This window comes from Lolium rigidum, chromosome 3 (assembly GCF_022539505.1).
Source record: "Lolium rigidum isolate FL_2022 chromosome 3, APGP_CSIRO_Lrig_0.1, whole genome shotgun sequence".
In the NCBI taxonomy this organism is placed as follows: Eukaryota; Viridiplantae; Streptophyta; class Magnoliopsida; order Poales; family Poaceae; genus Lolium; species Lolium rigidum.
The window spans coordinates 394,803,393-394,831,350 of record NC_061510.1 but is presented as its reverse complement, the minus strand read 5'-3'; the positions used below and the strand labels follow the sequence as shown (position 1 = coordinate 394,831,350).

Here is a 27,958-nt window from a genome sequence, read left to right as displayed (position 1 = left end):
TTCACCCAGCCGTCGATAACCATCCTTTTCAGTTCGATGAGCTACACGTTAATGACAGTGGATTCGGAAGCGTACATCAAACAAGTTCTGTATTACACACATCAGCAACCGAGCACACAGACAGACTACAGAGGCATATCCTACATGCCACGCACGCCTACAGTTACAGTAGCACTCAACAACTCAACGTGGAATTACACATCGCATAAGTACATGTACTTAGTCAGATGAAGAAAAATGGTGAAGAACAGCTTAATAAATCATAAGATGAGAAGCACCACAGGGCATGCAAATCGAACGTCTAATAACTACATATCACAAGGTGGCTCGAGCCTCGCATGATTGGCATCAATGCTGGCACCAACCAGAGGGCTCTGCTGTATCAGATGACTGGTTCAGACGTGGGCCGGAGCTCAGGATCCGCCATTGTGGCTTTCAGCTGGGGGTAGGGGCGCGGGCAGTTCTGGCCTGCTGTAGAATACCGTCGTGATGAAACCGGTGGCAGGGGCGCCCTCGGCCGACCGCACCCGACCCTTCGGTCCTTTGTCGAGCCAGCTGTCTGCTAGGTCATGCAGGGTAATTGCCGGGTCCACTGTCTTGCCATTACACATCAACTCCACCTGAAACCACACATCTCCATAGGTCGGTATATATGGAAAATATAGAAAAAAATGATCACTTGCTAGGTTTTGCTGAACTGAGTGGCGCTTCTTTTGTGCCAGCCGGTGGCATGCACTTATATCAGTGGAAAAAAGCCGTTGCTCCACGCCAAAATGGAATGTGTGGTTATGCACAAAAGGATATGGCGAAGGGAAATCCGACACGGACTCGGATTGGAAGCTGGCAACAGCAACTTGAGTTTTCTCTTCACTCAGATCTTGCTTATCAATGGGTAAAAGAAAAACATACCTCAGCTTCACTTGAAAGATTGTGCTTCTGCATAAGGTACTTTTGTATGAAGGAAGCAGGCAAATCGACATCCCTAGGACAAGGTAATAAAGGCGCAGGTTAGTGCAAACTTGACATTTGTGTTTGTACAGGAAATAGTATCCCAGAATTAGAAAACTCACTTGACCCTCAAAAATTTTGTAGGCAGCTGCGGTAGAGGAGGTTGTCTCTTCCTGAAACAAATGAAAACACAAGAGCATGATTATTGCCTTTTCCTTGAAGGTACAAAAAAACTCACAAGATAAGTCTAGTGTTTCTCACTGTTCAAAAGCAGCCACTAGATAGAACCATAATGTTCGCAATCTTTTCTTTTGCCTAGGTTGTTTTGCCTTGAACTTTTTCTTTTTTCCCTTAAGAGCGAACACTTTCTTGCTTCCAGCCTTCTTGGCTAGATTCCCGTATCTTGCCAGCTGTTCTCTAGCCTTCGCTTTACTGGAAGGAGCACCATCATCTGGATCGCCAGACTTAATTCTGGTTCTATTATCATCTTCGGAACCTGATTTAAGAGTTTTTCGATCTTTACCAACTCTAATATGAGAGGCCAAAGGTTTCCATCCTCCAACTTTCTTTGTTGCATCTTTACTGCCCTGCAAGGTAGAATGGCGCATATAAATCATGCAAGGCAGGATAAAATAACTATTCAGTTGTGAATTATAAGAAAGTAAAACGTGAACATAGAGCAATACATATACATGTGCCCTTGCAGAGTCTGAACGGGGTTAAAATGTGGACAATACTCCCATCATGAACAGTAATTGTATTTGATGCATGGATAAAACACAGTATGGTTCCAACACAACTTTAATAGCATCGTTTATCATATGTTTACAGAAAAACAATAATGTTGAAGACAAACAAAAAGTCTGTGTTGTGCATCTCTCCAAATTTGGCCAGGCTGGACACATCCATGTTTACACATCATAAGTATCACCAAGGTTGGTTCAAAAGAGCCAACTAAATCAACATTGTATGATCCCTAAAACACTCAATTCTGATGGTTGGTTCAAAAGAATCAACTCAGTCGACATCGTATGATCCCTAAAACATTCAATGCTGATGCTACTCAACTATAACCTATACGATTTCTATATGATTAAACAAGAAAACCACAAATGCAGAAATACACTTCAGGTACCAAATAAGCAAAAAAAAAAATGTTATATTCGTTTAGCATTAAATATAGAAGTTCCTGAACCAAGATGCACTCAAGAGAATAAATTTAATTGACATGTATTAGCCCTGAAGTAGTCACACTCTGCTTTTATGAAATTCGAATCGTCAGCACACGGAAGTGCTAATAAAATAACCTAGTGCACAGTGATAAGAACAAAAGCTACATACCGAAGACAAACTGCGTAAGCATGGAGCTTTCGTTCTCCTCTTTGTAAGGCATTTCTGTATAGACACCCGAGGACCATGGACCGCCAGTGAAGATAGAGATCTTTCTTTCCTCTTGACAGGTGATACAATCGGTGATGTGACTTCTTGGTCCTCAACCTCAACCTTCCGTCTTTTAAAAGGAAATATCTTTGACCTCACATATAGTAGGCTGTGATCAGCTCTGTACAGAAAATCAATTGATAACATAAGCGTTAAACTGCTCATAAGAAAACTGACATAAAAGAACAAAAAAACATATGCTTGTGATCTGAAGGTTGATTCCGAAGGCTGAAGGTTAACTGGAGCATAAAAGAAAACAACACAAACCTGAGTTTCTCCTCTGGAGCACAGCCTAAATCAATGTTGCAAGTAGGGCAGTAGCAGATCTCCTTATCGATGAACTCCTCCGATATGCACTTTCTGCAAACTGATATTAAGGAATAAAAATTAATGAATGAAGCACGGAAATGGAAGAACCAATTGAGATTTATAGATAATTTCCTAAAAGATGTTTGCCACAGAAACTCCTAAAAGGCAGAAAATGTACACGATACAAACAAGATATATTAAAAATATACTCCCTCCGTTCTGAAAATAGACTATAAACATTTGTTTTGTATGGACATATAAGTAATATATTACAAATAAGTTATGTTGTGAAACATTTTTTCATGAAAAATCTAGTTCTACCATCTGCACCTTCCCAACCTAAATTAGTTTTCCTTAATTAGTAGTCATGGATATTGAATGCATGGTTTCGACAGAGTTGTCTATTTGAAATGGAGGTACTGATTATTTACAAATCTAGAGAAGACAAATTGACAATATTATATAGGGAAGTGTCTCTGCACTCCATTGGAATAAAAGTTTCAAGCAATATACTGTAGTTAGGATGATTCATACAATTGTTATTCCTAGTTTTAAAAACACATCCTACCATAGACTGAAGTTGATGATGGCCTGGTGGATCCACCCATCAAAAACTTTCTGCATTTCCAGTAAACATAAATAATCTCTCTGTATCGTTAACTCTCACCTCACCATCACGGCCTCCTGTTTTCCATCAATGATAATCATATATGAACAATTCCTATGTCAGCTAGTACTTTAAAACTCTATCAAACAAAAAAACTACTCCCTCCGTCCCAAAATTCTTGTAACCACGATAAGAATTATGGAGCCAGGGGAGTAGTATCATCCACATGACCGCCAACAAAATGTTTTGAATGTTTATATGATAGATAACACTACATATTTTAAACCTAAACAAGATTTTTGGAGGAAAATAGGGATTAAATTTGGGCTTGTGTACAGCTTTGTTTATTATTTTAGATGATGGTGTGACTGAACTAAAAAGGATTGTTCATATGCCATTATTACTGATTGGTCCAAAATCATTAATAGCTGCTTCCGTTTTATGAATTACAATTGCTTGTTTGGTTCTTGTACTGTAACGATTCCCTATAATAAACTTCTTTTACCACAAAAGGAAGACGCTTTTATTTTAAAAAGTTTCCAATGTCTATGAAGCATAACAGCGAAGCCAGCTTTGGGCTATGAAGGAATTGTCATTTGGGGGAAGTTTAACAGCAAAGCCGGCTTCAATGTCCAGCATGCTATATTACATGTGGGGGCAAGATATAGACTATGAAGGAATTGTCATGTGGGGGCAAGCTTAACAGCGAATCCAGCTTCAGGTTAGGAAACCATAAGATCTTCCTAACCTTTATCTCAATTATCATTTAATAAACTAGCTAAAGGCTAATAAAGATAGAATTCAATAGCAAGAACTGATTATGAAGTCAGTTCAGTTATGCATGTAAGCTGGCTGGGCTATATATAGCCAGGACATCCCGTGGAATAAAGCAAGAAGGCATTAATCTCTACCTCTTTTTTAAACTAGGCACCACCCTGCTCCTGGTTGCTGGCAACCCAAGCCATGGTAACCACCTCCAACTACTAGAGCCTCCAATCAAACCCAGCCTCAAACATCCCACAAGAGTTCTCCTATTTTTCCCGAACTCCTCAAGAATCAAAGATAACATACATCCAGTAGAAGATCGACATATTCACCAGTCTCACTTCTCTATGAGCTAAACACTCTACTAGTTTCATATGCCAAACCTTCAAGATGACCACATTTAGTACCTTCAAGTTTACCGAACAACAAATCAGTAGAAGTAGCGAAACACACATTAGCTAACCATCAATACAGACCCACTCAACATATGTCCAAGGTCTAAACACCCAAATCACGAGGACACGATATTTTAATTTAATGCAATATACCAGGGTTTCTAGGCCAAAAACTCAACCCTTTCTGGTGCATAGGCGCGCCTGCCCAGACAGACTTATGACCTACTAACACAAGAACAGCACCTTTGCTGCATCTCATCTAAGCCTCCACTCACCACAAATTCCTAGCAACCTCTGAAAACAAGCTGTGTACCTACAATCATCTGATTTCACTTGGATCAGTCGAGCATCGAGGATCCAATCACTCATTTATCTCCTGTATGGACAAAGCCCTCATAAGTCATGAGCAACAAACCGATACTTGCGCTCCTAGGGAACCGCAACAGGCTAACAGAGTATGTTATGTATGTATTGATGTATAGAAGTCTAAAAGATGCCACCTTTTTTCATCAGACGAACATACCTCTTGCATATAACCTCTACCCATACAGTGATACGAATGACAAAGAAATGCCAATTCCGCAAAGGAGATAACCAAAGCATTCAAATTTCCACACCACACCCAAAACCGCACACAAATCGCAAGCGCATGGAGCGACCGAAGCCAAGCCACCACCTTTTCCCACGCATCGCGCTCGAAATGGACCTCGGGACTAGATTTGACGCACAGAAGGGCGCCCGCCTTCCACGCTTTAATTCAGCCACGACGCGCTCAGTAGAGAAATAAGAAAAAATGTGGAGCCGCCACGGACTGGGGAGCGAGACGGGGGCGGAGGCGGCGGGGGGAGAGGGAGGGGGACGCGCGGGGAACTCACAGGTGTGGAGGCACTCGGTGATGGTGGCCGGGTCGCGGAGGAGGCGGCGGCAGAGCGGGCAGGTCAGGCACGCCACCAGGGCGGCGCGCTTCACCATCACGACGCCCGCGCCGCCGGCGCCGCCGACGCTCCCTCCTCCTCCAGCAGCTGGCGCGGCGTCGGCGGCGGTGTCGGCGGCGGTGTCGGCGGGGCAGGCGAGCTCAGCTTTGTGCATGGCAGGCGAGGGTTTGTCCTCGCACGGGTCGCCCCCCATCTCGCCGCCTCCGGACGCGAGCACGAGCCCCCCTCTGTGAGACTGCGACAGCGACGGTGACGGTGACGGTGGCGAGGCGACGTGTCGCGTGAGCCAGCCCGAGTAGTGGAAAGTGGAAACTGCCGAAATCCGGCGTAGACGGAGCCCACGCGGTCGCACGACCGACCGTGGACCCAGTCCACCGGCCCATCCGTCTCCACCGCCTACGGCCCAGGCCTCTCAACTGCGGATCCTCCACGACGCCGGCCCAGCCTATCCACTTCGGCCGGCCTCTCGCTCTCGCTCTCTTCTTCAGTGTTGCAACGGCCCAAAGAATCAGTAGTGACTTTGGTTTAAATTTTAACTACTCCCTCCGATCCTAAAAAAGTGTCGAAAGCCTATTACAAACATGTTTTGCATTTAAGTCCTTCTAAAATCAGGAAAAGCACACAGTACGTCCGCAGTGACACACGACGCGAGTTGTCTCGCTTGGGCCAATCCATTCCCGGTAAAGGCACAGAGCAAATGCACGTGGTCTGCCTAATAAAAAGTGGAGTGCGGGTTAAGAGTCAAGAAAACTTGAGGATATTTTTGCAAATTATCATGTCAGACATTTTTTCTGGACCGGAGGGAGTATTTTAAACTAAAGCCACAATACTTATTATGAATTGGAGGGAATACTAATTTGTGTAACCTCCTAAATATTGTATCTATAATTTATGTATTTTTCAAACACAACATGGCTTTCGTTCGAAACTGCCTGGAGTATTAGTTCCGGTTCGAACGGCTAGGACACCGATTTTTTTTAGTCCCGGTTAGTAACGGGATCTTTAGTCCTGATTGGAGACACTAATCAGGACTAAAGGGGTTGCGGCAAGCCCCACCGTTGCGAGCCTCTTTAGTTCCGCTTGGTGTCTCTAACCAGGACTAAAGAGGTAAAATGGCAATCTCTTCGACTCTTCTTCTTCTTACCTCCCAATCGAGAGTTCCGCCTCATGCCTCCACCGACCTCCCTTCCACGACACTTCTCACCCACGACTCTTCTCCTCACCTCCCCAACGTCGTTGTCTACCTCCCACCCCAGGGAGGCTAGGTCTTCGGCTCGTGGGCGTGAGCGGGGTTAGGCTAGCATTGGTCTTCCTATTGTCTTCCTCGTGATCTCCTTCCCTAACTTCTTGGTGGGCTTGATCACCTGGTGCTCCGTCGCAACAAACTTGAGGTATCTATCTCCGGTCTTCCCAGTCTCTAGGTGCTTCCTTGCAATTCATGTGCCTGCAAATATCACTTCTTTACCTCTGCCTAATATTATGTTCCGTTGATCCTTTCTTTAGTTTTCTCAATAACAAAAGAAGATGCCAATGGATAGTTAAATAATCAAGTGGGACATTGGATAGTTTGTTTTCTCAATACCATTGGTTGTTGTTACCTTCTTGTTTGTGTTGAGCAAAACTTACCGAATTTGAGCTCTTCTAGCAGTACTATATATTATCTACTGATGTTTGTACAATTCGTTTGTAGCTATAGCTAAGTAACCAAGTGCTAATGAAGGTAAACAGCAACTAGAGGCATCAGTCATATGGAAATGCGAAGGATCAATGAAATCAAATAGGAAATATGGGAAACAGCAGCAGCGATTTGGTGGTGGCGCCAAGTCACTATCGTCGGTGTTCAAAGGACCGAAAAGGAGCAAGGCTTTGTCAGCGCTGACGCCGACGAAGAGCGTACGTGAGCTTTGGGAGTTGAGGGCAGGTTGGGCTTCATCTACCACGCTTCTTACGCTCCACTGCCATCTGCGGCTAGGTCGTCCTCGCCATGAAGCACCTCAACCAATGCAGCCTGTAAATGAATAATCAATCGGCTGTTTAAAAGCTGTACTTGGTTTTTAGAGAAGTAGTCCTTTTCTGCAGTGGAAGAGATCGAGCTTCAAGAAAGTTCACACGGCATGGTGATCCGCTCATGCCAGCCTCAGAGAATCGCGCAGAAAACCAACATGCTAGTAGTAGAAGTAGTCTGGACAAAAGGTGCAGGTGCAGCTATGGCGTGTCAACGGATCATCTGGAAAGGAAGGGGATGCGAAGAGGAAGTGCTGGACCCTTCACGGTCTCTCCAGCCGCTGTAGAAAACTAAAGAAAGGATCAACGGAACACAATATTAGGCAGAGGTAAAGAAGTGAGGCTCCCTTTGGATGCTCCGTATCTTTTTTTAGATCAACAGGGATCACTCCCCAGCTCCATTTCATAGAAAAGAAGCCAAATTCTTACAAGAGTTCAAAGTTTGCAAAAGAAAAACAGGAAAACTACGAACTAAACAAACCGATATGTCTGTTTTTCAAAGATCGCTGGGAAACAGCTGCCATCCCAGCTGCTCCCGAAATACCAGCAACCCTGAAACAACAGCAATAGCAAAGCTTAAAACGAAACTAAGAACATGTTTACTTAAAACTACAGCTCAAAGTTCCAACACATGAAAGAACATGACATCCTTCAGCTTCCATCTGATTTCTCCTTCACCGACGACTCCTGGAGGCACCATTTTCTTTTGCGCTTTTCTAAAGATCACATCACCACATGGATATTGTGTGAATCACCAGGGTTGTCCAGGAGATGCGTCAGTGTTGCCCTTCCATAATAGCTCGAGTTCCAGGAGGATATCCAATCGAAGATGGGGTATCTCACCCCATAGGGAGGTAGAGTGAAGATTTGAAATTGGCGAGCAACAGGTCCATGAATTGAGTGTTTTTTCCATTTTCTAGTTTCTTGAAAGGTTTCTTCCAATCTCGAAGAAGTAAGTAAACCAGGTGCCAAAACTATTTCAAATTGATCAAGTAACCTTGTTAAACACAAGGTTTGTTCAACAATTCGGCCGAATCACCCGATTAAATGGCAAGTCAATCGTCGCTCGGTGGGTCACTAAGTAGCCGATAAAATGCCGATTACCCCATTAATCATCTGATTAACTAGCGAATTTGCCTATTAATCACTATTCAGTGATCGATCGAGCTGTTACCAGTTAACAAATTCCTGAACAATAATCACAAGATTATTTCTATTCAGCCATATGCCCTAGAGGACAACAGAGGAAACTAAATTGAAATGCATGAATTTCTTGTTACAAATCCACTTAGAAGGAATGGTTTCAAAATTGTACACACGCACATCAAAAACCTCTTCTACCAAATCCTAAAGGGCTCTAGACACAATGCACAGTTTCAAATTTAATGCACATTTCACATTTCATGAGTTTTGGAATCCCCCTAGTTCTAAGATTATCTCTAGTCATAAACTTGTTATGGGAGAAGAGCCAGAGAAAAACTTGATTTCTAGGTAGAATCTTAAGTTTCTAAACAGCAGGAAGATAAACATGGGTAATCCCTCTAAAGTTGATAATATCATAAGGGAACTGGAAGAATAAATTCCAGAAGAATTGTATTGCCAGATTAATTGATCCTCTTCACTGGAGAAAGAAAATACTCTGTATTTTCTAAACCATAGTATTCTAAAACTGAACTATTTCTATGCAAGAATACTGCAGTTTCGTGTTGCTTTAGTATTTCTTTGTTTTGGCTAAAACTGCGAGGTGTTTGGGAAGTGTTGTTTTACCCTCATTTTGGCTGACTTTTAGACTATGTGAAAAATCAAAAATAATGGTTCAAGCAAATGATCTAAGATGCGCCTGTGTAGTATAATCCACTAGAGATATTATAGGACATTGAGAATAAGTAAGTGTGAGACTACTTGCCCTATCTCATAGCGTCCCACGATAGCTCGTTTAGTTGATTCCGTTCACTTCTTTGCTAGATATTTTCTTCCGCAGAAATCCTTCATTGATTGGTTCCGAAGAAATCCATTGTTGATTGGTCCCGTCGTTGCTTGCAGCTGGGCAGTGACGTGCGTCTTCTAGCCTGTACACTGCACATGGGCCCGATCAAGGACATGGCCCGCTCGTCATTTTCACGGTATGTCTTATTTCTGGTATGTGTGTTTGGCGTCGGGCGCGCTGCGCGCTGCAAGTGGAGAAGCCTGGCAGTGTCCTTTTCTTGGTTTGATGTGCAAACCCAAGTGTTGCCTTCTCGTTGCTTCTGCATGTAGGCTCGATTAGTTCCTAGGCCCGCCTGTCTGTGCCGTTTCGGCTTGGAAAAAAGGTCCAGTTGACAGCTGTTTTGTTGCGCGTCTGCAAAGCCTAAGGGCACGTATAATGGGGTGATGTCAGCCTTCGCCTAAAGATCTGCGTCGATTTTCTGTTAGTTGGACGAGAGAGAATGAAGAGAAAAGGATCGCCTTAGCCTAGCTAAGGATCATCTCTAGGAAGCCAAGGAAGATCTATTTTCTCCATTGTATCACATATGTCTTTCCTTAGCAACAAATTTCCTACCAAAATTTAATTATTAATATTAGTTGGTAGAGATGGCAGTAAGAGATAATGCGTTGTATGACTTATATCTAATGCCTTCTCTAACTGATGTGGCAGGGTAAGAGAAGGCATGCTTTCTCTACCATTATACATGCCCTAATAAGCCTTCCTCTGCAGCTCTTCTGACAAGGCCCACCCGCTTGTCCTCCTTTTGTTTTCGTCTTCCTCGAGGCTGCCCTTCCTCTACCAGCTGCTGAGGTGTTGCAGCCGTGTCGCCGCACCTCTGATCTCCTACCCGCCGATGTTCGTGCGCCATGGAACGATTGGGTTGAGGTGTCCTGGTTTCCTTTTGGGGATTTGATCTCTTTTTTTACCGTGTTCATCTCATTTTCTTGTTTCCCGATTCTGTGTATCCTTTATAGGCAGCTGTTCATCGAACAGATCTAGATCGATGGTCCCTGCTTCATTCACCCGTCATTCGTGAGGTATGCATCTTACCTTTCTTTGATTGGCGCCTCTGGTAAATACTCCTGATGGCTCATCCTCCCCGGTTTCCCTCCCTTTAGATTGGTTCTGTCCGTTTATTTGTCCATCCACCACGTCTAGCTTCAACGCCCTGCCTCTTTATGTTGAGGTATGTCAGCTCTTCCTCTATATCCTTTTAGGGTTGATTGGCCTGGTTGTCCGCATGATCTGATTCGACGGTTGTTGTTGCAGTTCATGTGTTTGTTGAAATGTCAGTGAGGAGATGATCTTGTTGTAGACGCTTAGATTGTGTTTGGGTTCGTTTGCTGCGCACTTATTTTTTCATGGACGCGTTATCTTCTGACTCGTCTTGTTCCCGGAGCGCTGCACGCCGGCGCGAACGAGTTTCAGGTCGTGTTGCTTGTTGCGTCTGTCTTCGGTCTTGTTTACATTATTATCGTTTTAGGGTACTTTTTTACGATTTTTCTCTATGCTAGCTGCCTTTGATCCCCGATATAAGCTGTCTCCTGGGGAGATTGTGGACAGATCGCAGTTTGTTGGTGCGTGGCCGTACACCTCTGTTGCTGTTTTTTTGGTCCTATAGATGCATCTTGATCTGACATTGGTGTCGATCCAGGCCCTGGTCTGCAATTTTAGTCGGCAGGAACGGCAACATGGTTGTTTATCCTTTCTATTGGTGTCTACGTATTAGAAAGGAATACTAAAAGACTCACCATGCTCTTTCTTTATTTCTTTCAAATATGCAAACACTGATGAGCAAGATAAACAATTCTGCTGTCTCTCCTCTACCAATTAAACATTTGGGTGCACTGTAAGACCAATAATTAACTTTTATGCAGTTTTTGTGAGCTATTCATGAAATCTGAAATTTGCGGGATGCATTTATTTTCTCTAATGCAATAGACGGCTCATCAGAAGCATTTTGTGTAAAAGTCTAGATCACAAACCAAGTGTATGTGTTCTCCTAGAGCATTTTTTTCTTAGTACAATAATAGTTTCTGCACTTGTTTGTGCATACCATTGCCTCGTATTGATACTGGATTTCAGGCTATCGGTCGGCTTAACCATGCGCACCTTAGCCCTACATGTTGGACATCCAACAAACTGGAGCCCTATATGTTACCAGCTAAACTTTATACCAGAGACATGAAACAAATAAGACTGCATGTTATTAGGAATCTGCTTGTAGGTATATACCATTAATTTTGCATTGGCGAAGAAATACAGATACACTTCAACGCCCTGGCATATTCCATACAAGTGTATATTGCTGTAGTATGTGTATGAATTTTTCTTGCACTGCTTCAAATTAGAGTATTTAATTGTTGTACGAGGAAAACCTTGAAGGTTCTCTACCTGCTGAAGTGTAAAATGCACCTGCTTAATTTCTTTGTGCTTACTAAACTAAAAAATAACTCATGTTGTTTATTAGTTGAAGGTTATTTATTAGTTCAAAGGCATTGTTGTGACTATAGGTGCAGGTTGTTTATTAGTTCAAAGGCATTGGGTTGTGACCTCTGACAACCCCTGCTCAAGCTTCTAAAATTTTATACCATGAATTGCAAAACTGAGCATCTTCTTTCATTTCGTTGACATGGTAATATGTACATTCATATTTCCAATAACATATCAAATCTAGAACTTATTTAGCCTTGTAATTCGAGTTTTATGACACACCCATTTAATTGAATATGTAAACTTATTAGGATGCTTGTATGAAGAATGCAGAGAAACAATATTTTGTGGCATGGTTAATGCTGCTTACTTTTTACAAAGAAATTTCTCGGCAGCTATATCCTCCCCAGTTTCATTGGTTTTATACAATGAAGATTTTCAATCAGCTACCATAAACCTTTGCTAATTGTTATGCTTGTTCATAACATGATTTAGCTGCTTTTTTATGCACTGCAGATTTTGTAATAGGGAACTTTCCTTATTTTGTGCATCTTTCCACTGTAAGAACAAAATAAATATTCACTTCTGGAATTTTACGTACTCTCTTTTTCCGAGCATTACTACATTCTAGCTAGGCTGCAATTCTGTCAACCAAGGAACCAACAAATGCCGATGCATCAAGTGCCCCTCTTTTTTAATGTTTTGACCTTTTAAATTTCTATGATTTAGTGACCTGAATATTATTAGGAGATGATACACACTTCAATTTTTCTTGACTAAACAATTGTTTTGACCTTTTTATGGGACCATAAATCTCCTGTCCATTCCTTATATTGTGTGGTCAATGCATCTGAGATGGCTATTGAAGGTTCTTTGGCTCTTTTTATTTATCCATAAGGAATTATTTGGTTCTTTTGATTATGTGTGTTTTATGAGAGGCAAGAAGGCGCATCACTTTCTCTTATGCTCTAAATTAACCTAAGCTTCTGTTTATTCTTCTTTTTCTATACTGAAGCGATTCCACTGCTCGGGAACAAGCTGGTTCGTTGCTCCACTACTTAATTATTTTTGTTGGATTTCTATTTTTCATTAGTAAAATGTATGATGTTGGAGAACATCAGCCGAAACGTAGTGTTATTGCAGGCTGGTCTGATGGGCCTCCACAATGAGGATGCCAATTATCCTAAGAAGAGGTGCATGATGTTTCTTGTCTGTTTAGGCCGTGGATTTCCATCTCTACTGTCATTGTTTACTTGTGTTTCTTCCTCTTTGGCAGGGTGATGTGGCCACTATATGTGCAAGTTGCAAATCTTCTTTGGTTGACCGGAAAGAAGGGAAAGTAGCTCCATGCATGTTCAATGACTTTGGGCTATCTATGGAAGATATCTTCATAGGATCATTTTCTTGTTCTTTATATCATGCTCTTTCCTTGTGTAAATGCTTATGTGGATCCCTCCATTCTCCTGTTATAGGTACCAATCCATCTTTGTGCTGATGCATACTCCTTTTGATCAAGGACTATTTTGCTTTGTATGTGAATTGTGCATGTGGTCATGTCTAAATGGTGATGTGTATTACGCTATTGAATTGTATTGAAATAAATTGTTTTTACCTGCAAAACGAAAAATCCACAAGGAGCATTGGTAAGCTCTTTCATGTTCTATGTAAAGTACTTGCTTTTCCATAAATGTTATTCTCTATGAAAAACAGGCCTGGTACCACCGAATATCTTCTGAAATTGTAACACATGTACATCTGAAATGGTGCCACCGCATGCATGTTGTACAGCAGATTAGTTCAGTGTTACGTTACAGGGACCAATCTTTGAAATGATTGGTACGCAACTGACCGGTGAGGAGGCGCCCCATGGGGCGCCCCAACCACTAGTAGATGAATTAAAGACATCCGACGCAGCAGACTGCATGAAAGCATGCATGATACTAGGGACTTGTTGTTTACATAGAAAGTTACATGAAACTAGGCACAAAGCTAGTTGGTTGATCGATCTGGCTTTGCTCTCTCTATAATGCCAGCGAGAATCCACAGAAAAGGAAGGCGACGGACGAAGCATGCGAGCGGATCGGAGGGGTTTTCTTTCTCGCGTTTCTCAGTTTCAGAAAAAAAAGAGGTCTGGACCTCTTTTATAAATACTGCGAAAATACTGTGTTTTGCACAATACTAAAGTATTGATACTCCAGTATTTTGTTCTAGCCAAACACCACAAAATATTTAAAAAATACTTTGCTACCAGCAGAGCCTGATATTTGCACGCACATGAATTGCAAGGAAGCACCTAGAGACTGGGAACACCGGAGATAGATACCTCAAGTTTGTTGCGGCGGAGCACCAGGTGATCAAGCCCACCAAGGAGTTAGGGATGGAGATCAAGAGAAAGACAATAGGAAGACCAATTCTAGCCTAACCTCGCTCACGCCCACGAGCCGAAGACCTAGCCTCCCTAGGGCGGGAGGTAAACAACGACATTGGAGAGGTGAGGAGAAGAGTCGTGGGTGAGAAGAGTCGTGGAAGGGAGGTCGGTGGAGGCATGAGACGGAACTCTCAATTAGGAGGTAAGAAGAAGAGTCGTCGAAGAGATTGCCATTGGAAGCTACCAAAAGCATTGCCATGGTGCCACGATAGCCAGAACTTGGAAAAGATCAACCACGATCGAATCATAAACTGCAAAACGGGCAACTGTTCAGACTAGTCGAACTAAGAAACCGGATGCCACCAAAAATAAATAAGGCAGGACACCGAAATAAAGCGGTAAGAAGGAATAAATATGCTGAAAATAGAAGGCAAGAAGGAAACCCACCGATCTACACCACCAGCGGGTGGATCTACAGTAAAAAAAACTGTACGCGTCGTCAGATGATTGGAGAGGAAAACGTGGATCGACGGTGACTGAATGGTTGTGGTTGCGACTTTGATGTAACTGCTGCTGCTGCTACTACTAATAATAATAACAATATAATAATAATAATAATAATAATAATAATAATGTTGATTTATTTCTTCTTCTTTTCATAGCAATGACTAGGTATTTAGCTAGTGTTGTTGAAGTAGGACCGTCCTGCTTTGGAAGCGATGTGGCCAGTGCGGATCCAAGAATTTATCAAAGCCTGGATGTGCTCCCAGGCAACTACTTGTTTTCTCGCATAAATATAAGCATCATATGGATCTTGCTAGAGAGGGGGACAACGCGGCTCACCGTGGTGTTGCTGGCGGGGGAGGAGAGGAATACACTTATGGTCTCTTGAGTACATGGGTGGATAGGGGAGGGCTCACAGGAGATGAAGCAGGTTTAGAGGGAGATCCGGGGGTGACGGGCCGACAGAGGTGACAACTCAGGCAAGATGGCGAGGCGAGGTGGCACAACAGCCACCGCCGGTAGCCGTGTGCGACGAATCAAAGTCTAAATTTTAGGTGAAAGTGGACACGTATCACGCATGCAAGCAGGAGGCTAGAAAATTTAGAGCCTCCGGAAGATTTATAGCACTGCCCTTTAGCAAATCTGCTAGCGCTGATTTTATTAAAAAAAGGAAAAGAAATCTAGCGCTGAGTTGTCGATGGTGCCCATTCGAGTGGACCGTGGCTAAGATACGCTGCTATGTTGATTGATATTCGCTATGGGATGGTGGGGCTGCTTCCTTACTATGCTGATATACTTGCATAAGTTGTAAACATAGGGAAGGTTGATTTTTTGCATTGTGGGAGAGACACAAATTTAGTAGCTCATGAGTTAGTTAGGGATAGTTTTTCTAAAAAAATTTGTTGCAAGTCGATGAGCCCCCTAGCTTTCTTGTACCAGCTCTCCTGAATAATGTGGATATGGAAGCCGGCGAGTTTACGGCCATACTCTTTTCACTGCAGGATCACAGAGAGTCGGAAGGTTTTTAATGAGGCGGCTTGCTTACTCGGTTTTAATATAAGTATTTTTACCTAAAAAAATATATTTCTCTAAGATAAGTAAGAAGGAAGCAAGCAAAGCTGTGGCTCGTTCAATAGTCAACCTCAGTTTGCGACTGCCTCTGAGACGCGCGAGCTGAACCCCGGGTCTGCTCAATTGTTCGCTGCTGAACAACAGATTGCTCTTGAGGCGTGCGGCGCTGAAGCTGGGGCACGTCCCCGGGCAACAGGGACGATACGTCCGCCCATGGACGTGACACCGATTTTGACCATTAGCCCGGCATGGCTTCTCATTTGTGTGGTCTAGCTCTAGCTAGTGGCGTGCAGACCCAACAACCCGATAGAAGACATGTTAACTCGGTCAATAGTTTCCAGTCAGTTGAATGCCATATATGACGGCTACCATGCTGTGCGTGCTCTACTAGCTAGCTTCTTGGTTTCCAGTAGAAAATATGAAGATGAAATGGCCTGTCGAGAAGACTGATAGCCAGTTTCATATAATCAAAGTTGCTGCAACTGTGATGATCCTGCTCCTTCTTACCTCCAGAGCAACATCCACGTCCTCCACTGATGCAAACACTCTGTCAGCATGGGGTTGCGTTGCAGAAGAGCGGGAGGCGCTCCTTTCCTTCAAGGAAAGCCTCCTGGATCGTACTGGCCGGCTCTCCTCGTGGCGAGGCCAAGACTGCTGCCGGTGGAAGGGGGTCCGGTGCGACGGTAGTACCGGACACGTCGTCAAGCTCGACCTCCGCAACACCGCCAGCAATCTCTGGAGTGCCAATTTGATGCTATCGAGAGGTGAGATGAGCTCCTCCATAACTCGTTTGCAGTATCTAAAGTACCTAGATCTGAGCTACAATTACTTCAACCGGACACCCATACCGATGTTCATCGGTGCTCTCAGCAACTTACAGTACCTCAACCTATCATTTGCAAAATTTGCTGGGAGAATACCTTCGCACATCGGTAACCTCTCCAAGCTGCAGTATCTGGTTGTCAGTGATGATAGCGGTGGTCTCACAACATCAGATCTTTCATGGTTGCATCGGCTCTTTCTCCTCCGGCATCTTGATGTGAGCGGCGTGTTTGTCAGATCAGCTAGGGATTGGATCAGCCAAGTGAATACGCTGCCTAATCTTAAGGTCCTTCGGTTGTCTAATTGCGGGCTTAACAGTACCGTCTCTACTCTATCCCCTTCCAACCTCACACATCTGGAGGTGCTTGACTTGTCAGGTAATGAATTTGGCACTTCACTCCAACACAATTGGTTTTGGGACCTGACTAGCCTCAAGAAGCTTCAGCTCGACGGGTGTGGGTGGAGAGGGCATATTCCGGATGCGCTAGGAAACATGTCGTCCCTTGACGTCCTTGATTTAGGTGCTAACTATGAACTAGTTGGCCACATGCCGGAAAACTTGGAAAACCTATGCAATTTACAGGTGCTGAATTTGGACTGGGTAAACATCAACGGGGACCTAACAGAATTCATGGAGAGATTACCGAAGTGTTCGTGGAACAAGTTGCGTGAACTTTACCTGTTAACATCAAATTTGACTGGTGAGCTGCCAGACTGGATAGGAAATCTCACCAGTCTCAGTCATCTCGACCTCTACCAGAAAATGCTAGTTGGCTCTGTGCCTGCTGGGATTGGAGCACTCGGCTGTCTCGCTTATGTGGACTTCGGCTTGAGCAAGCTCAGTGGTGTGCTATCTGCACAACATTTTGCAAGCCTAGTGAACTTAGAATATATTGACCTTTCACACAACTCTCTGAAATTTGATCTAAATGGCAGCTGGGTTCCACCATTTAGATTGCATTCAGGATACTTCAGATCATGTACCTTGGGTCCTCACTTCCCGGCATGGCTGAGATGGCAAGCTGGCATAACCGTGCTTGATATTTCGAACACAAGCATAAGTGATGTCTTGCCTCACTGGTTCTGGACTGTTTCTTCTCACGCCGAAAGACTGGACCTATCGAGGAATCAACTGAGTGGGGATCTTCCAACAAAGGTGGATCTATTATCAGTTCAAGCAATGGATCTCTCAAAAAATTCCTTGTCAGGGAATCTCCCAGCGAATCTCACTGCTCCGCTGCTCCGTTGGTTACGTCTTTCCAACAATCATATCAACGGTACCATCCCATCATATGTGTGCCAATTGCGATTATCGGAATTGGATCTGTCCAGCAATCAACTGACTGGCGATCTTCCAAGATGCCCAGACAATAGTAGTACTTCAATAGCCTTTGGTCCTTATTCCTATTCTATATGTGAGCAACTCGGTTGTTCCTTGTCGATTCTAGACTTGAAGAATAACAAGTTGTCTGGTAAATTCCCAGGATTCCTCCAAAATGCCGTAGGGTTAACTTTTCTTGACCTTTCGGGCAACATATTCTCTGGCAATTTGCCAGCATGGATAGGTGGGAAAATGCCAAGCCTAGAAGTGTTGGTTCTGCGATCAAACATGTTTCGTGGTCACCTTCCTAAGCAGTTCACTAGTCTGTTCAGCCTTCATTATTTGGATGTGGCACATAACAACATATCAGGAATGATACCTTCCTCTCTTGCAAGATTGAAAGCTATGACAGGTCAATATGAAGGAAGTAAAAACAATTACAGTGACGACAGCATAACAACTGTCACGAAAGATCAGGCGCGTCAGTATACCTTTGACTACACAAATCCGATGGTGTTGATGGACTTGTCATATAACAGTTTAACTGGGCATATTCCTGTAGACTTATCTCTGCTAAAGGGACTTCAGACGTTGAGTCTCTCCAGCAACCAGCTAGATGGAGCAATCCTGGACAATATTGGCACTTTAAGGAAACTGGAATCTCTAGACCTATCTTACAACTATCTGTCTGGCGAAATCCCCTCAAGTCTATCTGACCTCACTTTCTTGAGCTGGCTAAACTTGTCCTACAATGATCTATCAGGAAGAATCCCCTCAGGGAGACAGCTACAAACGCTCAATGATCAATACGGACTATATATGTATATCGGAAACTATGGACTCTGCGGGCTTCCTTTTCCCAACAAATGTTCAAACGGAACAAGTCCAAGTGCCCATGACGATGAACATGAAGATGGTGCGACAGATGATATAAAAAATTTGTTCCGTGGCATAAGCACAGGATATGCAATGGGCATGTGGACAGTGTACTGCATCCTTTTATTCAGCAAGACATGCAGGGCTGCGTACATTCGGCTTTTTGACAGGTTGTATGACAAGGGCTATGTGCAAATAGCAATTTTCAAGGCCCGCGTGGTAAGAAACTTCAGAGAGGAGGCACCGTGAAGGTTTTCTCACACCACTGCGCTACATTTGGATATATAGTTTGTGTATATGTATATAGTTTCTCAAGTGTTCTGCTCTGTGTTGTGTAATATCTAGAGAGAACTTATGTAATGCGTATGTAATGCGTCTGTATCTTGAACGTGGCTTATTATAACAGTCAATTACTTAAGCATTCCATGGCTGCATTCGTTGACAATAATCTCTTACGGGTGTATGGTTAGTGTTTTGTTCTGTGTGCAATATGGTAAAACAGAGAACTTGTTAATGCAGCTTATTTTACCAGTCCATTACTTATACTCCCCCAGTCTCAAAATAACTTGTTCATCATGTAGAAAAGGTTGAGCAAGTCATTTTGGGACAGAGGGAGTATAAGATTAAAGTCCATATCTGCATTCCTTAGTTATATTCTTTTATAGAGCAGAGCACCGTTAGGCGTAGCTGTTAAAACTCAGATTCTGTCATCGCGCCACTTGTTATCAACAGTCGTGTTCTGATCCACTCAGCTAGTTCCATCATAGAAGCTACACACATTAGTAGTACAAATCAGGCAATTTAAGCCCCTATAGGGATGGCGTTACGACAGCACAGTATAATACTAAAACCATGTGGGAAGTTCAGGACATTGCAAAAAGGTTCACTGCCTTCAATCGTGTGCGCAACTTCGAACACGATTTGCAGAAAGGAATTCTCTCCGGAGTATGCGTCCATCACAGGTCCAACTAATTTTTGGCATGATCGCCATGACGATGCAGAACTTTTGAGGCTGGCAATCTGGAGAACCGTGGCGTTCCCCATGACCTGCCACGCCCAGCCGGAGACAATCCTGTATCTTGTTGCACACTACCTCGCGGCCGTGGTGTAAGAGCATCTCTATCTCTAGTAGAGCCCAAAAAAATGCAAACCGAAAAGCGTGAGTTCAGTTCACCGAAAACCCTAGTTCTGACGAAATTCGCAGTGGCGCAGAATAGAACCCGTAAAATGGAACTGAAAACAAGAATTCGAATTGCCGCGGGTAATTTTAGGCGATGATCATAGTTATAGATGAAATAGATGCTCTGATTGAGCATCGATACTTACATAGTGCGGGGAATTAACATTAGTACTGGTACACCGGCAACCTAACCAAGCTAATGAGCAAAATGCAGCCTACTTCTAGCTGTGGCGCGCGCGGCGGTGCCGGTGCTGGCGGAGATCGTCGGCGGCGTGAAGTCTTCACGCGTCCTCCTTGTCAAGCTCGACTATTTCGAGCTTGACCTTGCGGACGCGGGCCTCCCGGCGGGCCGCCTCGTACTCCCGTACCTGGCGGACGGCGTCGGCCTCCTCCCGGCGGAAGCGCGCCCTCGCCTCCGCCTCGCTGATGGCGAACGTCTGCGCCATCACCGCCTCCTCCTCGTCGCTGCCGTGGACGTAGTCCCCGGTGGAGAAGGTTGGCGAACGAGTGGGGACGAGGTCGTCCTCCTCGAAGCTCGCCGGCACGGGCAGCTGCGGTGCGCGGCTCGACTGCCCGGAGGAGGAGCCCTCAGCCTGGTTGCCGTAGCGGGCGAGCTTCCCTGGGGGCGTGAGCCCCCAGTTGGCCCACCGGCGAGCGCTCCTCTTGCGTGCGCCCTCGCTCCGCTTCCATTTCCGCCGCTCCGCCTTGGTGCGGAAGACGGGCGGACGCGGCGGCGAATCGCCGCCGCCCAATCCCGCGACACGGCCCTCCGAACCTCCATGGGAGGCCATCGCGCGGCGGCGGGCGGAGGATCGGTGTCTGGCTATGCATCGATTGCTCGTCGGAGCGCGCTACTGGCGGCGGCGGAGGGAGAGGAGACGGCGGGGGGGGGGGGAGTAGGGTTTGCGAACCGAACTCCCCTCCGCGATCCCTTTTAATAGGGGCCGTGCGGGGAGTTTCTCGGGACCCCGAACTCCGTATTCAGACCGGCCCACTTTTTCGGTCACTGATCGGCGTGAGTTTCGACCCGAACCCGTAAATCTGCCGGAAAAGTTCGGTTTCGGCGGGATTTACGGGCTCTGTTAGAGATGCTCTAAGACAAGGTCTCTTCGAGACTTGGTGCTTGGTTTATGACAACTAACCTGATTTCTAGATCTAATCTAAGAGATAGATGGTGCTCTTAACTTGCCTCGCTCCATGCTCCTCATCGCCCTACTTGGAAGGCCGCTTACCATTTGGTGTTTTGGATGCCCTCGAAGGAGAGGAATGATCGTATCTTCGAGGGGAACGCCTGCTCGGCTGATCAACTCTTTGCGCGCATATTGCACGAGCGAGGCAAGATGCCGGCAGGACGCTGGGCTGGCTCCGATCCTGAAGATTTCCCAACCTCCCACATTCCAGCGAGTATTGCAGGTGCCAATGCGTTTGGCTGTAACTCTGTGGAGTGGAGTCTGAGTGGCTTTTTAATTTTCATAACTCATAAGCCATGTCGTTGTAATCTGAGAAAAAATTAACTTCTTATATGTGCAATGAAATACGCAGTCCGCTATTTTTTTCTTCAAATTTTTTTGTTCCATGGAGACTACTCGTAGGGTGAGATTTAAATACTAATTACTCCCTCCATCCACTAATATCATTTAAATATTTTCAACTTATTGCTAAATCAGTTGCAATTCTTTAGCATATGACAAGAAGAAAGGTACTCCATCCGATTCATATTAATTAGATTTAATATAAATATATCTAAATATATTTTAGTTCTAGATAGATCCATACTATTGACAAGTAACATGAATCAAAGGGGGTAAGAAACTTACAAAACACGAATTTGGTTCAATTTACATCCGGGAAGGTTCTGTAAATATGCTACCTGGTCATATTATGCTAAAGAGTGCAATTTAGATATTTTTTGACCATGTGCTTTATAGATCTCTACCATACATATTTATATACTATATAGTTTTGCAGCTGTCAAAAATGAAATCATGTAGAAACATGTCTTACATGATATTATTTGAATTATCACAGTGCAAGTGTATTTTCAGCGCTATACATTACAACTGAATAACAAAGAAAGAAGTAAGCCTAGCTCACATGGTTAAGGAAGTGGATGTATAACCCAACCACATATGTTCAAGTTTTCAGACACGCAGATTTGGGTTCTTATTTTTTTTAAAGAAAATAACAACGGGGGCTTCTCGTACCGTATTCCTTTCAAAAAAAAAAGAACACTACTATTTAGCAACTTCCCAAAAAATTATATTAGTGACAGAGAGAGGTACTTGTTATGACCTGGCATGCTAAAAGTAACTTCTAATTAAGTATAAAGGTTTAATACAAACTAGTTAAATGCTCGTGCTTTGCCGTGACATCTTAATTTTACCTACCGCCGCACATGTAAACATGAAGTGTAAATATTCATGTACATTGAAAAGATAATCATGAAATGCATAAATATAGATCTCAAATCTGTCAACAAGCATTACTTTTTAAATAACTAATGATCATCAAGAAAACTCCTCAAATATGGACAAGCGACATTAGCATGAAATGAACATTGGGGACAAGCCTCTTCTGGAACTCTGCCACGTGAACTTATGTCTTCAGAATGCCCATGATATGCTTCTTGGTCAGCATATCCAACTTGGACCTAAACACTCGAACCACAAGATCTGGCGGTGTTTCTCCTAAAAGAAGAACATCCTTTTTCTCCTGACAGTTTGGTTGCAGGTCATCGCAAAAAACAAGTTGATCAAGCCTAGTAACTTCATTGGGGTTTCTGTGATATCCGCATATGTTCTCTTACTTTGAAGTTTAATGGGTGTAATAACTACTATATTATAGGGTAACAAACATCTTTTTTCTCATAATTTTGATTTATTTTTGGGATTAACCATGGGTAGACACGTACGTTACTCAATGGTTAATTTTTGCTGTGATTTTCTTGTGTGCACTTCGGGCATCCTCTTGCACTTTTGTTTTATTCCGTTTCTTTGTATTGTGATGGGATTTCTTTTATCATGGGTGGCTCTAGCAAATTATTGAACCGCACCGCTTTGACTCTTTCTGGGATTCTCGGCCCATATCACGACTCCTCTCTCTTATGTCCTACACAGGCCCATCGTCTCCAGCCCAGGACCGGTGCTCTCCGCCCCGTCCTCTTCTTTCTCCAGCGGATACAGGGAGACCCTCCGGCAAGGCACAACCCCGTCCTCTTCCTCCTGTTCCTCCGGTGTCCCTCTATCCCGATCCTCCTCCATGGCTCCATCTTTCGTCGTGGTGAACAGACAGATGCCATAGGATGGCTTAAGTTGGGGCCGAATGGGCGCTAGAGGATTCGGGGGAGGGTTTTTGATCAGATAGGATGAACTTCCGGATGCTTTCCTCAAGAACTTGGCCAAGACCAGAGGTAGAAGAAGAAAGACACAAGGAAGAACTCTGTTCTAGATCTCTCTATTCCATGATCAAACAAGGTTACAGGTGTTTCGAACGTACGTATCTCTCTATTGATTGTGTCCGCGAAGGAGCATGCCCCCTCTCCTTATATAGGGGAGAGGGTGGCTTACAGGGGAAGAAACCCTAATGGCATCTTTGAACAGACAAACTACTTTACAAAGTTACTTTAATCATAGGTGACGCCGATATCTTCTTTAATCAGGGATGCTGACGTCCTCCGGTTGCTTTTGGCGTCACCTTCCTCTCTGGCGTCAGGGCTTCGTTTAAAGTTACTTTGCTTAGCTCATCCTTGTCCTATAGCTCTTTGAGAGAATCTTTGACCAGTCTTGCCGACGTGCTACAGTGCACTTCTTACCGGCAATCCGGTGTCTTCTTAGCTCATTCCGGTATACCCCTCTTGGGGATACTGGTATAGATTTCCTTAGCTAAAAGCTCAAGCTCTTAGCCCGGAATAAACTTTAAACCGGTATCTTGACGGCTCAAACCATCCGGTTTGGCATGCCTTTGGCATACCGGGGGTCATCCCCCCAACATTAGTCCCCGAAGCTGGTATAGTTCGGTGGATCTTATCCGACGGACTATGCCAGGTTTCCATCTCACAAGGTACCGGTTTAATCTTTCCGGCAGCCTGTTCGAAGATGTCGGTCTTTGCTAAACTTTCTTTTTCTTTCGTTCCGGACTCTTCCGGTATCTTTGACATTTAAACCTTCCTCGGTGAAGTCGAGGATTTCTCGGGTACAGTGCCTGTCAGAGACATGCGCACTGTTTCTGACGCGCCAGTGTCAGGGGTCTCTTCCCTTCGACTTCTACGCCAGCATTAAATGCGCCACACTGGATCCCTTTGGTCATTCCGGATCCATGCGGCGACCCTGTGGCTTTGCGATTTACGCGCGTGTATCTCTGCGCCACGTGGCGGCCCACGAGGCGAAGCGCCGCGGCCCAGTGGTTGCCAGCCCACTACTTCTTCTTCTATATAATGGGGGTGCGGTTCCACTTCATCTTCTTCTCCGCACTTACCCTCTTCCAGCGCACAGAGCTCCTCGCCCCTTGCGTTTTCTCCGCCGCCGGTCGCCGCCAGAGTGTTGCTCCCGACGAACCAGCGCTGTTGCTTCCGCTGCGCTGAAGGTCTCCGCCGCGTAGAGATCCACCGACGCTCCTTTGCCGCCGCTGCTTCGAGCTTTCTTCGGCGGCTTTTGCCTCTCTTCGTCGCCGGCCTTCGTCGACGACCACGAGCTCGCCGCACCTCCAGCGAGCCTCTTCTTCGCGTCTCCCGCTGCCTCAGGTGAACCCCAATGCTCATTTGCCCTCTTCTTTCTCGTTTTCCAGATCTTGGGCCGGTAGAGTATTTACTCTTTCTTTTCTTTTGCTTTTTCTCTTACTCGTAGATCTTCGCGCAAAGGTAGATCTTGGGAAAGTGGTTTTTAGGTAGATTTTCGGTATCTTCCGACTCGCATGTCTAGTGAGGAGTACTTGTCTGAACCAACCGGCAGCAAGACTCCGTCGGTATCTTTCGGAGAACAAGCTTCTTCCAACCAGCACTCAGACGGACTAGAAGCTGAGCTTGCCCGGATGGAGTCTTCCTCTAACGTTCCGGAAGCTGATACCGGAAAAGGCCAGGAAGCCAGCAGCTCGGGCCAAGGTTCCGGAGTGGACCTGTCCTCCGTCACCCGCGGAGCCTGGAAGGGCTCAGACGTGAAGCAGCCGGAGATTGACTGGCTGTACCGCTCCCGGAGGGTACCGGCTGGGGTGATCTGCCGGCTTCCGCGCGGCGAAGTGGAACCCAACCCCGAACCATGGGAACATGTGGTTTTTCTTGCTCATTTTGAGCGCGGCTTCGGCCTTCCTGCCTCCGACTTCTTCCGTTCTTTCCTTGACTTTTACGAACTTCAACCTCACCAACTTCCCGGCAACGCCGTCTTCTACCTCTCATGCTACACAACTTTCATGGAGGCCTACATGGCTCTCCGCCCCACTCGCGAGACCTTCGCCCGCTTTTTCTCTCTTCGGATCAACTCCGCTCAGGGCAAGGAAATTCCTTATCCCAAACCCCCCGTTCAATGCAGGTCTTGCATCGTCGGCTCCCGCCAAGGGAGCCCCTTTTTTAAGTTTTCCGGTCTCGAGTCATGTCGGGCATGGCAACAGACCTTCTTCTACGTGAAGAACAAAGATGCCGCAGATCTCATCAATCTGCCGGCTTATCAGCCCGGACCACCGTCAAGGGCCAACTGGAGCTACAATCCGAAGGAAACTCATATAGAAACCAACCGGATTGTGCGCTTCATGGGGCAACTCATGAAGGACACCGACATCTGTTCGGATGACATCATCCGGACGTTCATCTCGCGCCGGGTGCTTCCCCTTCAGCGCCGGTCTCACAAAATGAGCGAGATGTACGGCCCCGGCGACCCCACCAAGATTACCGGCCTCCAACTCAGCAAAGAGGACGTGGTCCACAAGGCTAGGCTGATCTGCCAGACAGATATGCCTATGAACTGGGAGTGGGGTTTCCTTCCTCTCAGTGCCACCAACCCTCCGACTCAGGCAGTAAGCGCTTGCGCAATCCGGATCGTTTTTCCGGTAAGCTTTGGATGTGCAACTAACCATTCTCTATTCTCTTTCAGGCCAAGGATCGCTTTCCTCGTATCGCTGCAGAGAAAAGAGGTCCTCGCCGCAAGCGGGACTTGGACGAGGTCGACCCGGACCCCTACGTTCCACCAAAGGAACTCAAGATGGGCCGGACCCATACTCCACGTCCCGGTAACTTTTCCACCAATGAATCCGGTTCCGATGATGAGGTCACTATACTGGAGGTATTTAGCCTTTTCGTTTCCTCATATACTGATTTTCTGTAGATGCTCCCTCAGCCAGCACCAACCACAGGTCCTGGACCACGCCACGTCGCTCCAGGCCGAGGTTGGCCCTGAGTTCCTGGAGAAGCTCACCTCCCAGGGCAAGAAGAAGAAAGCACCGGCATCTGAAGCCGGCCCCAGCGAGGCTCCTCCCGCCAAGCGCCAACGGCAAGAAGTTGTTGGCGGGAAGGTGGTCTCCAAGAAGAACTACCGGAAGCGGGAGATGCCGGTTGCTGCCGGGTAAGCCTCCGCTTTTTTCCTTGTTTGTGTTCAGCGAAGTTCTTTTTCCGGTTGCTTTTCTGAATCTTTTTTATTTCTATCTTTTTTAGTGCCGCACTCAAGATTTCCAAGAGTGCTTCCGGCATTCCCCCGGAGAGCTCTGAAGAAGCCGCGACGCCTTCACCTCCACCTCAACCAAGTCCGGTACAATCTGGTGCCGGCAACTCTTCTGCCTCCCCTCTGGGAGGCACTACAAGTGCGGGGCGCGCGGCCCCTACACCTTCAGATCACCGCGCGGAGGGGGACAAAACTTCCCCTCCAGAGATTCAAGACACTGGCGCCAGCAACATCGGCGCCAACACCGAAGATGCCGGGGGGATGGAGCCTTTGGCTCCTACCGCCCCGTAGAAAAAGAAGAAGAAGACTGCGGACTCTTCCTCCTCCAAATCCGTGCCGGACTCTTCCGCGCCGGCAGGCTCAGTTCCGGGCCAGGATGCACCCGGCGCCCGTTCGCCGCCCAAGACTACGCCCGCGCCTCCGCCAGAAACTCCCACCGGCGAGCCAACTGTGGCCAAGCCAACGCCGCCGCCAAGCAAAGGACCCACTGCGGCCGAGCCCACGCCGTCTCCAAGCCAAGGACCTGCTGCGGCCAAGCCGACGCCGCCGCCAGAGGGCACCAAGCCCCTCAAGCCGGAACCTTCCAAGGCGAAGGCCACGGCTTCCGGCACTCCTACCTCCGGCCCGCAGCCCTTGGTGCTGCACGCCGGCCGTGCCGCTGTCGTGGCCGGAGAAGCGGCTTCCGGTCAGCTGGGCCAAATCACGGAGCTGACGCGCGGAGGCAACGAGCTGGGGAATTTGCTCGATTACGCTGAGAAGTGGAATCGAGCGGATGTGTCCGCGGCTACGCGCGGCTCGGGAAAGACCGGCTTCCAGCGATTGACCCCGCTGGCCCCCGGTGTACTGAGCAGCACTTCATGCGGCTACGGCGCGCGGTCAAGGAGCTTGACAACGCGTGGCACGATGCCACCAACAACGTGGTGGTAAGTTACACCAAACCCTTTGCAATTTTTCAGCTCATGTCGGTTTTCATTCTTTTAAGATTATGTATATCTTCCCAGTCCCCGAGTTTCGGGTTGAGAGCGTAGCTGTGAGCGCGAAACTTCCTTGAAAATTCCCAAAATCGGCATCTTCTTATAGCCATTTTCACTTGAACAGAGCACGGCGGACGCCCGGAAGCGCCTCTTTGAGGAGCTACTGTGGGAGCACAGGGATCTTGCCGAGGCCCACAGCCACTGCCAAGGTTCGCCCCTTGCCTTCCGGCTTCTTTTTGCCTGTTGATTTTCCCTCTTTTTACTTATGAATCTTTTGTACAACAGCTGTTCCGGAAGCCTCCATCGAGGCCCTCAAGACCCAGCTCACCAACCTTCAAAGTACTTTTTCTACTTTCCCGGTTAATTTGCCTTTTTCCCTTCTTACCGGTTACATTTTTG

General features: G+C 45.9%; 2 protein-coding genes and 1 long non-coding RNA gene across 4 annotated transcripts; 2 read left to right on the top strand and 1 right to left on the bottom strand.

The window, feature by feature from the left end:
* Nucleotides 1–72: 72 nt before the first annotated feature.
* Nucleotides 73–5,475, bottom strand: LOC124700835 (E3 ubiquitin protein ligase DRIP2-like; the record flags this gene model as incomplete). Its single annotated transcript, XM_047232903.1, has 7 exons — nt 73–620; nt 910–982; nt 1,071–1,121; nt 1,210–1,535; nt 2,290–2,509; nt 2,656–2,755; nt 5,340–5,475. Coding segments are annotated over 7 exons (1,113 nt in total), but the record flags the coding sequence as incomplete, so codon positions are not given.
* A 4,607-nt stretch (nt 5,476–10,082) lies between these two features.
* LOC124704555 lies at nt 10,083–13,426 on the top strand. 2 transcript variants are annotated; one of them, XR_007003594.1, is made up of 5 exons: nt 10,083–10,254; nt 10,348–10,406; nt 10,488–10,555; nt 12,896–12,995; nt 13,079–13,426. It is a non-coding gene; the product is annotated as an uncharacterized LOC124704555 (long non-coding RNA). The 2 variants fall into 2 exon arrangements; XR_007003593.1 differs by having other exon boundaries at nt 12,896–13,426.
* Nucleotides 13,427–16,163: 2,737 nt separating this feature from the next.
* On the top strand, nt 16,164–19,013 carry LOC124697695 (receptor-like protein EIX2). Its single transcript, XM_047230241.1, has 3 exons — nt 16,164–17,844; nt 18,016–18,300; nt 18,361–19,013. The coding sequence occupies exons 1-3, from the start codon at nt 16,164–16,166 to the stop codon at nt 19,011–19,013; spliced, it is 2,619 nt and encodes an 872-aa protein (XP_047086197.1).
* The last annotated feature ends 8,945 nt before the right edge of the window (nt 19,014–27,958 follow it).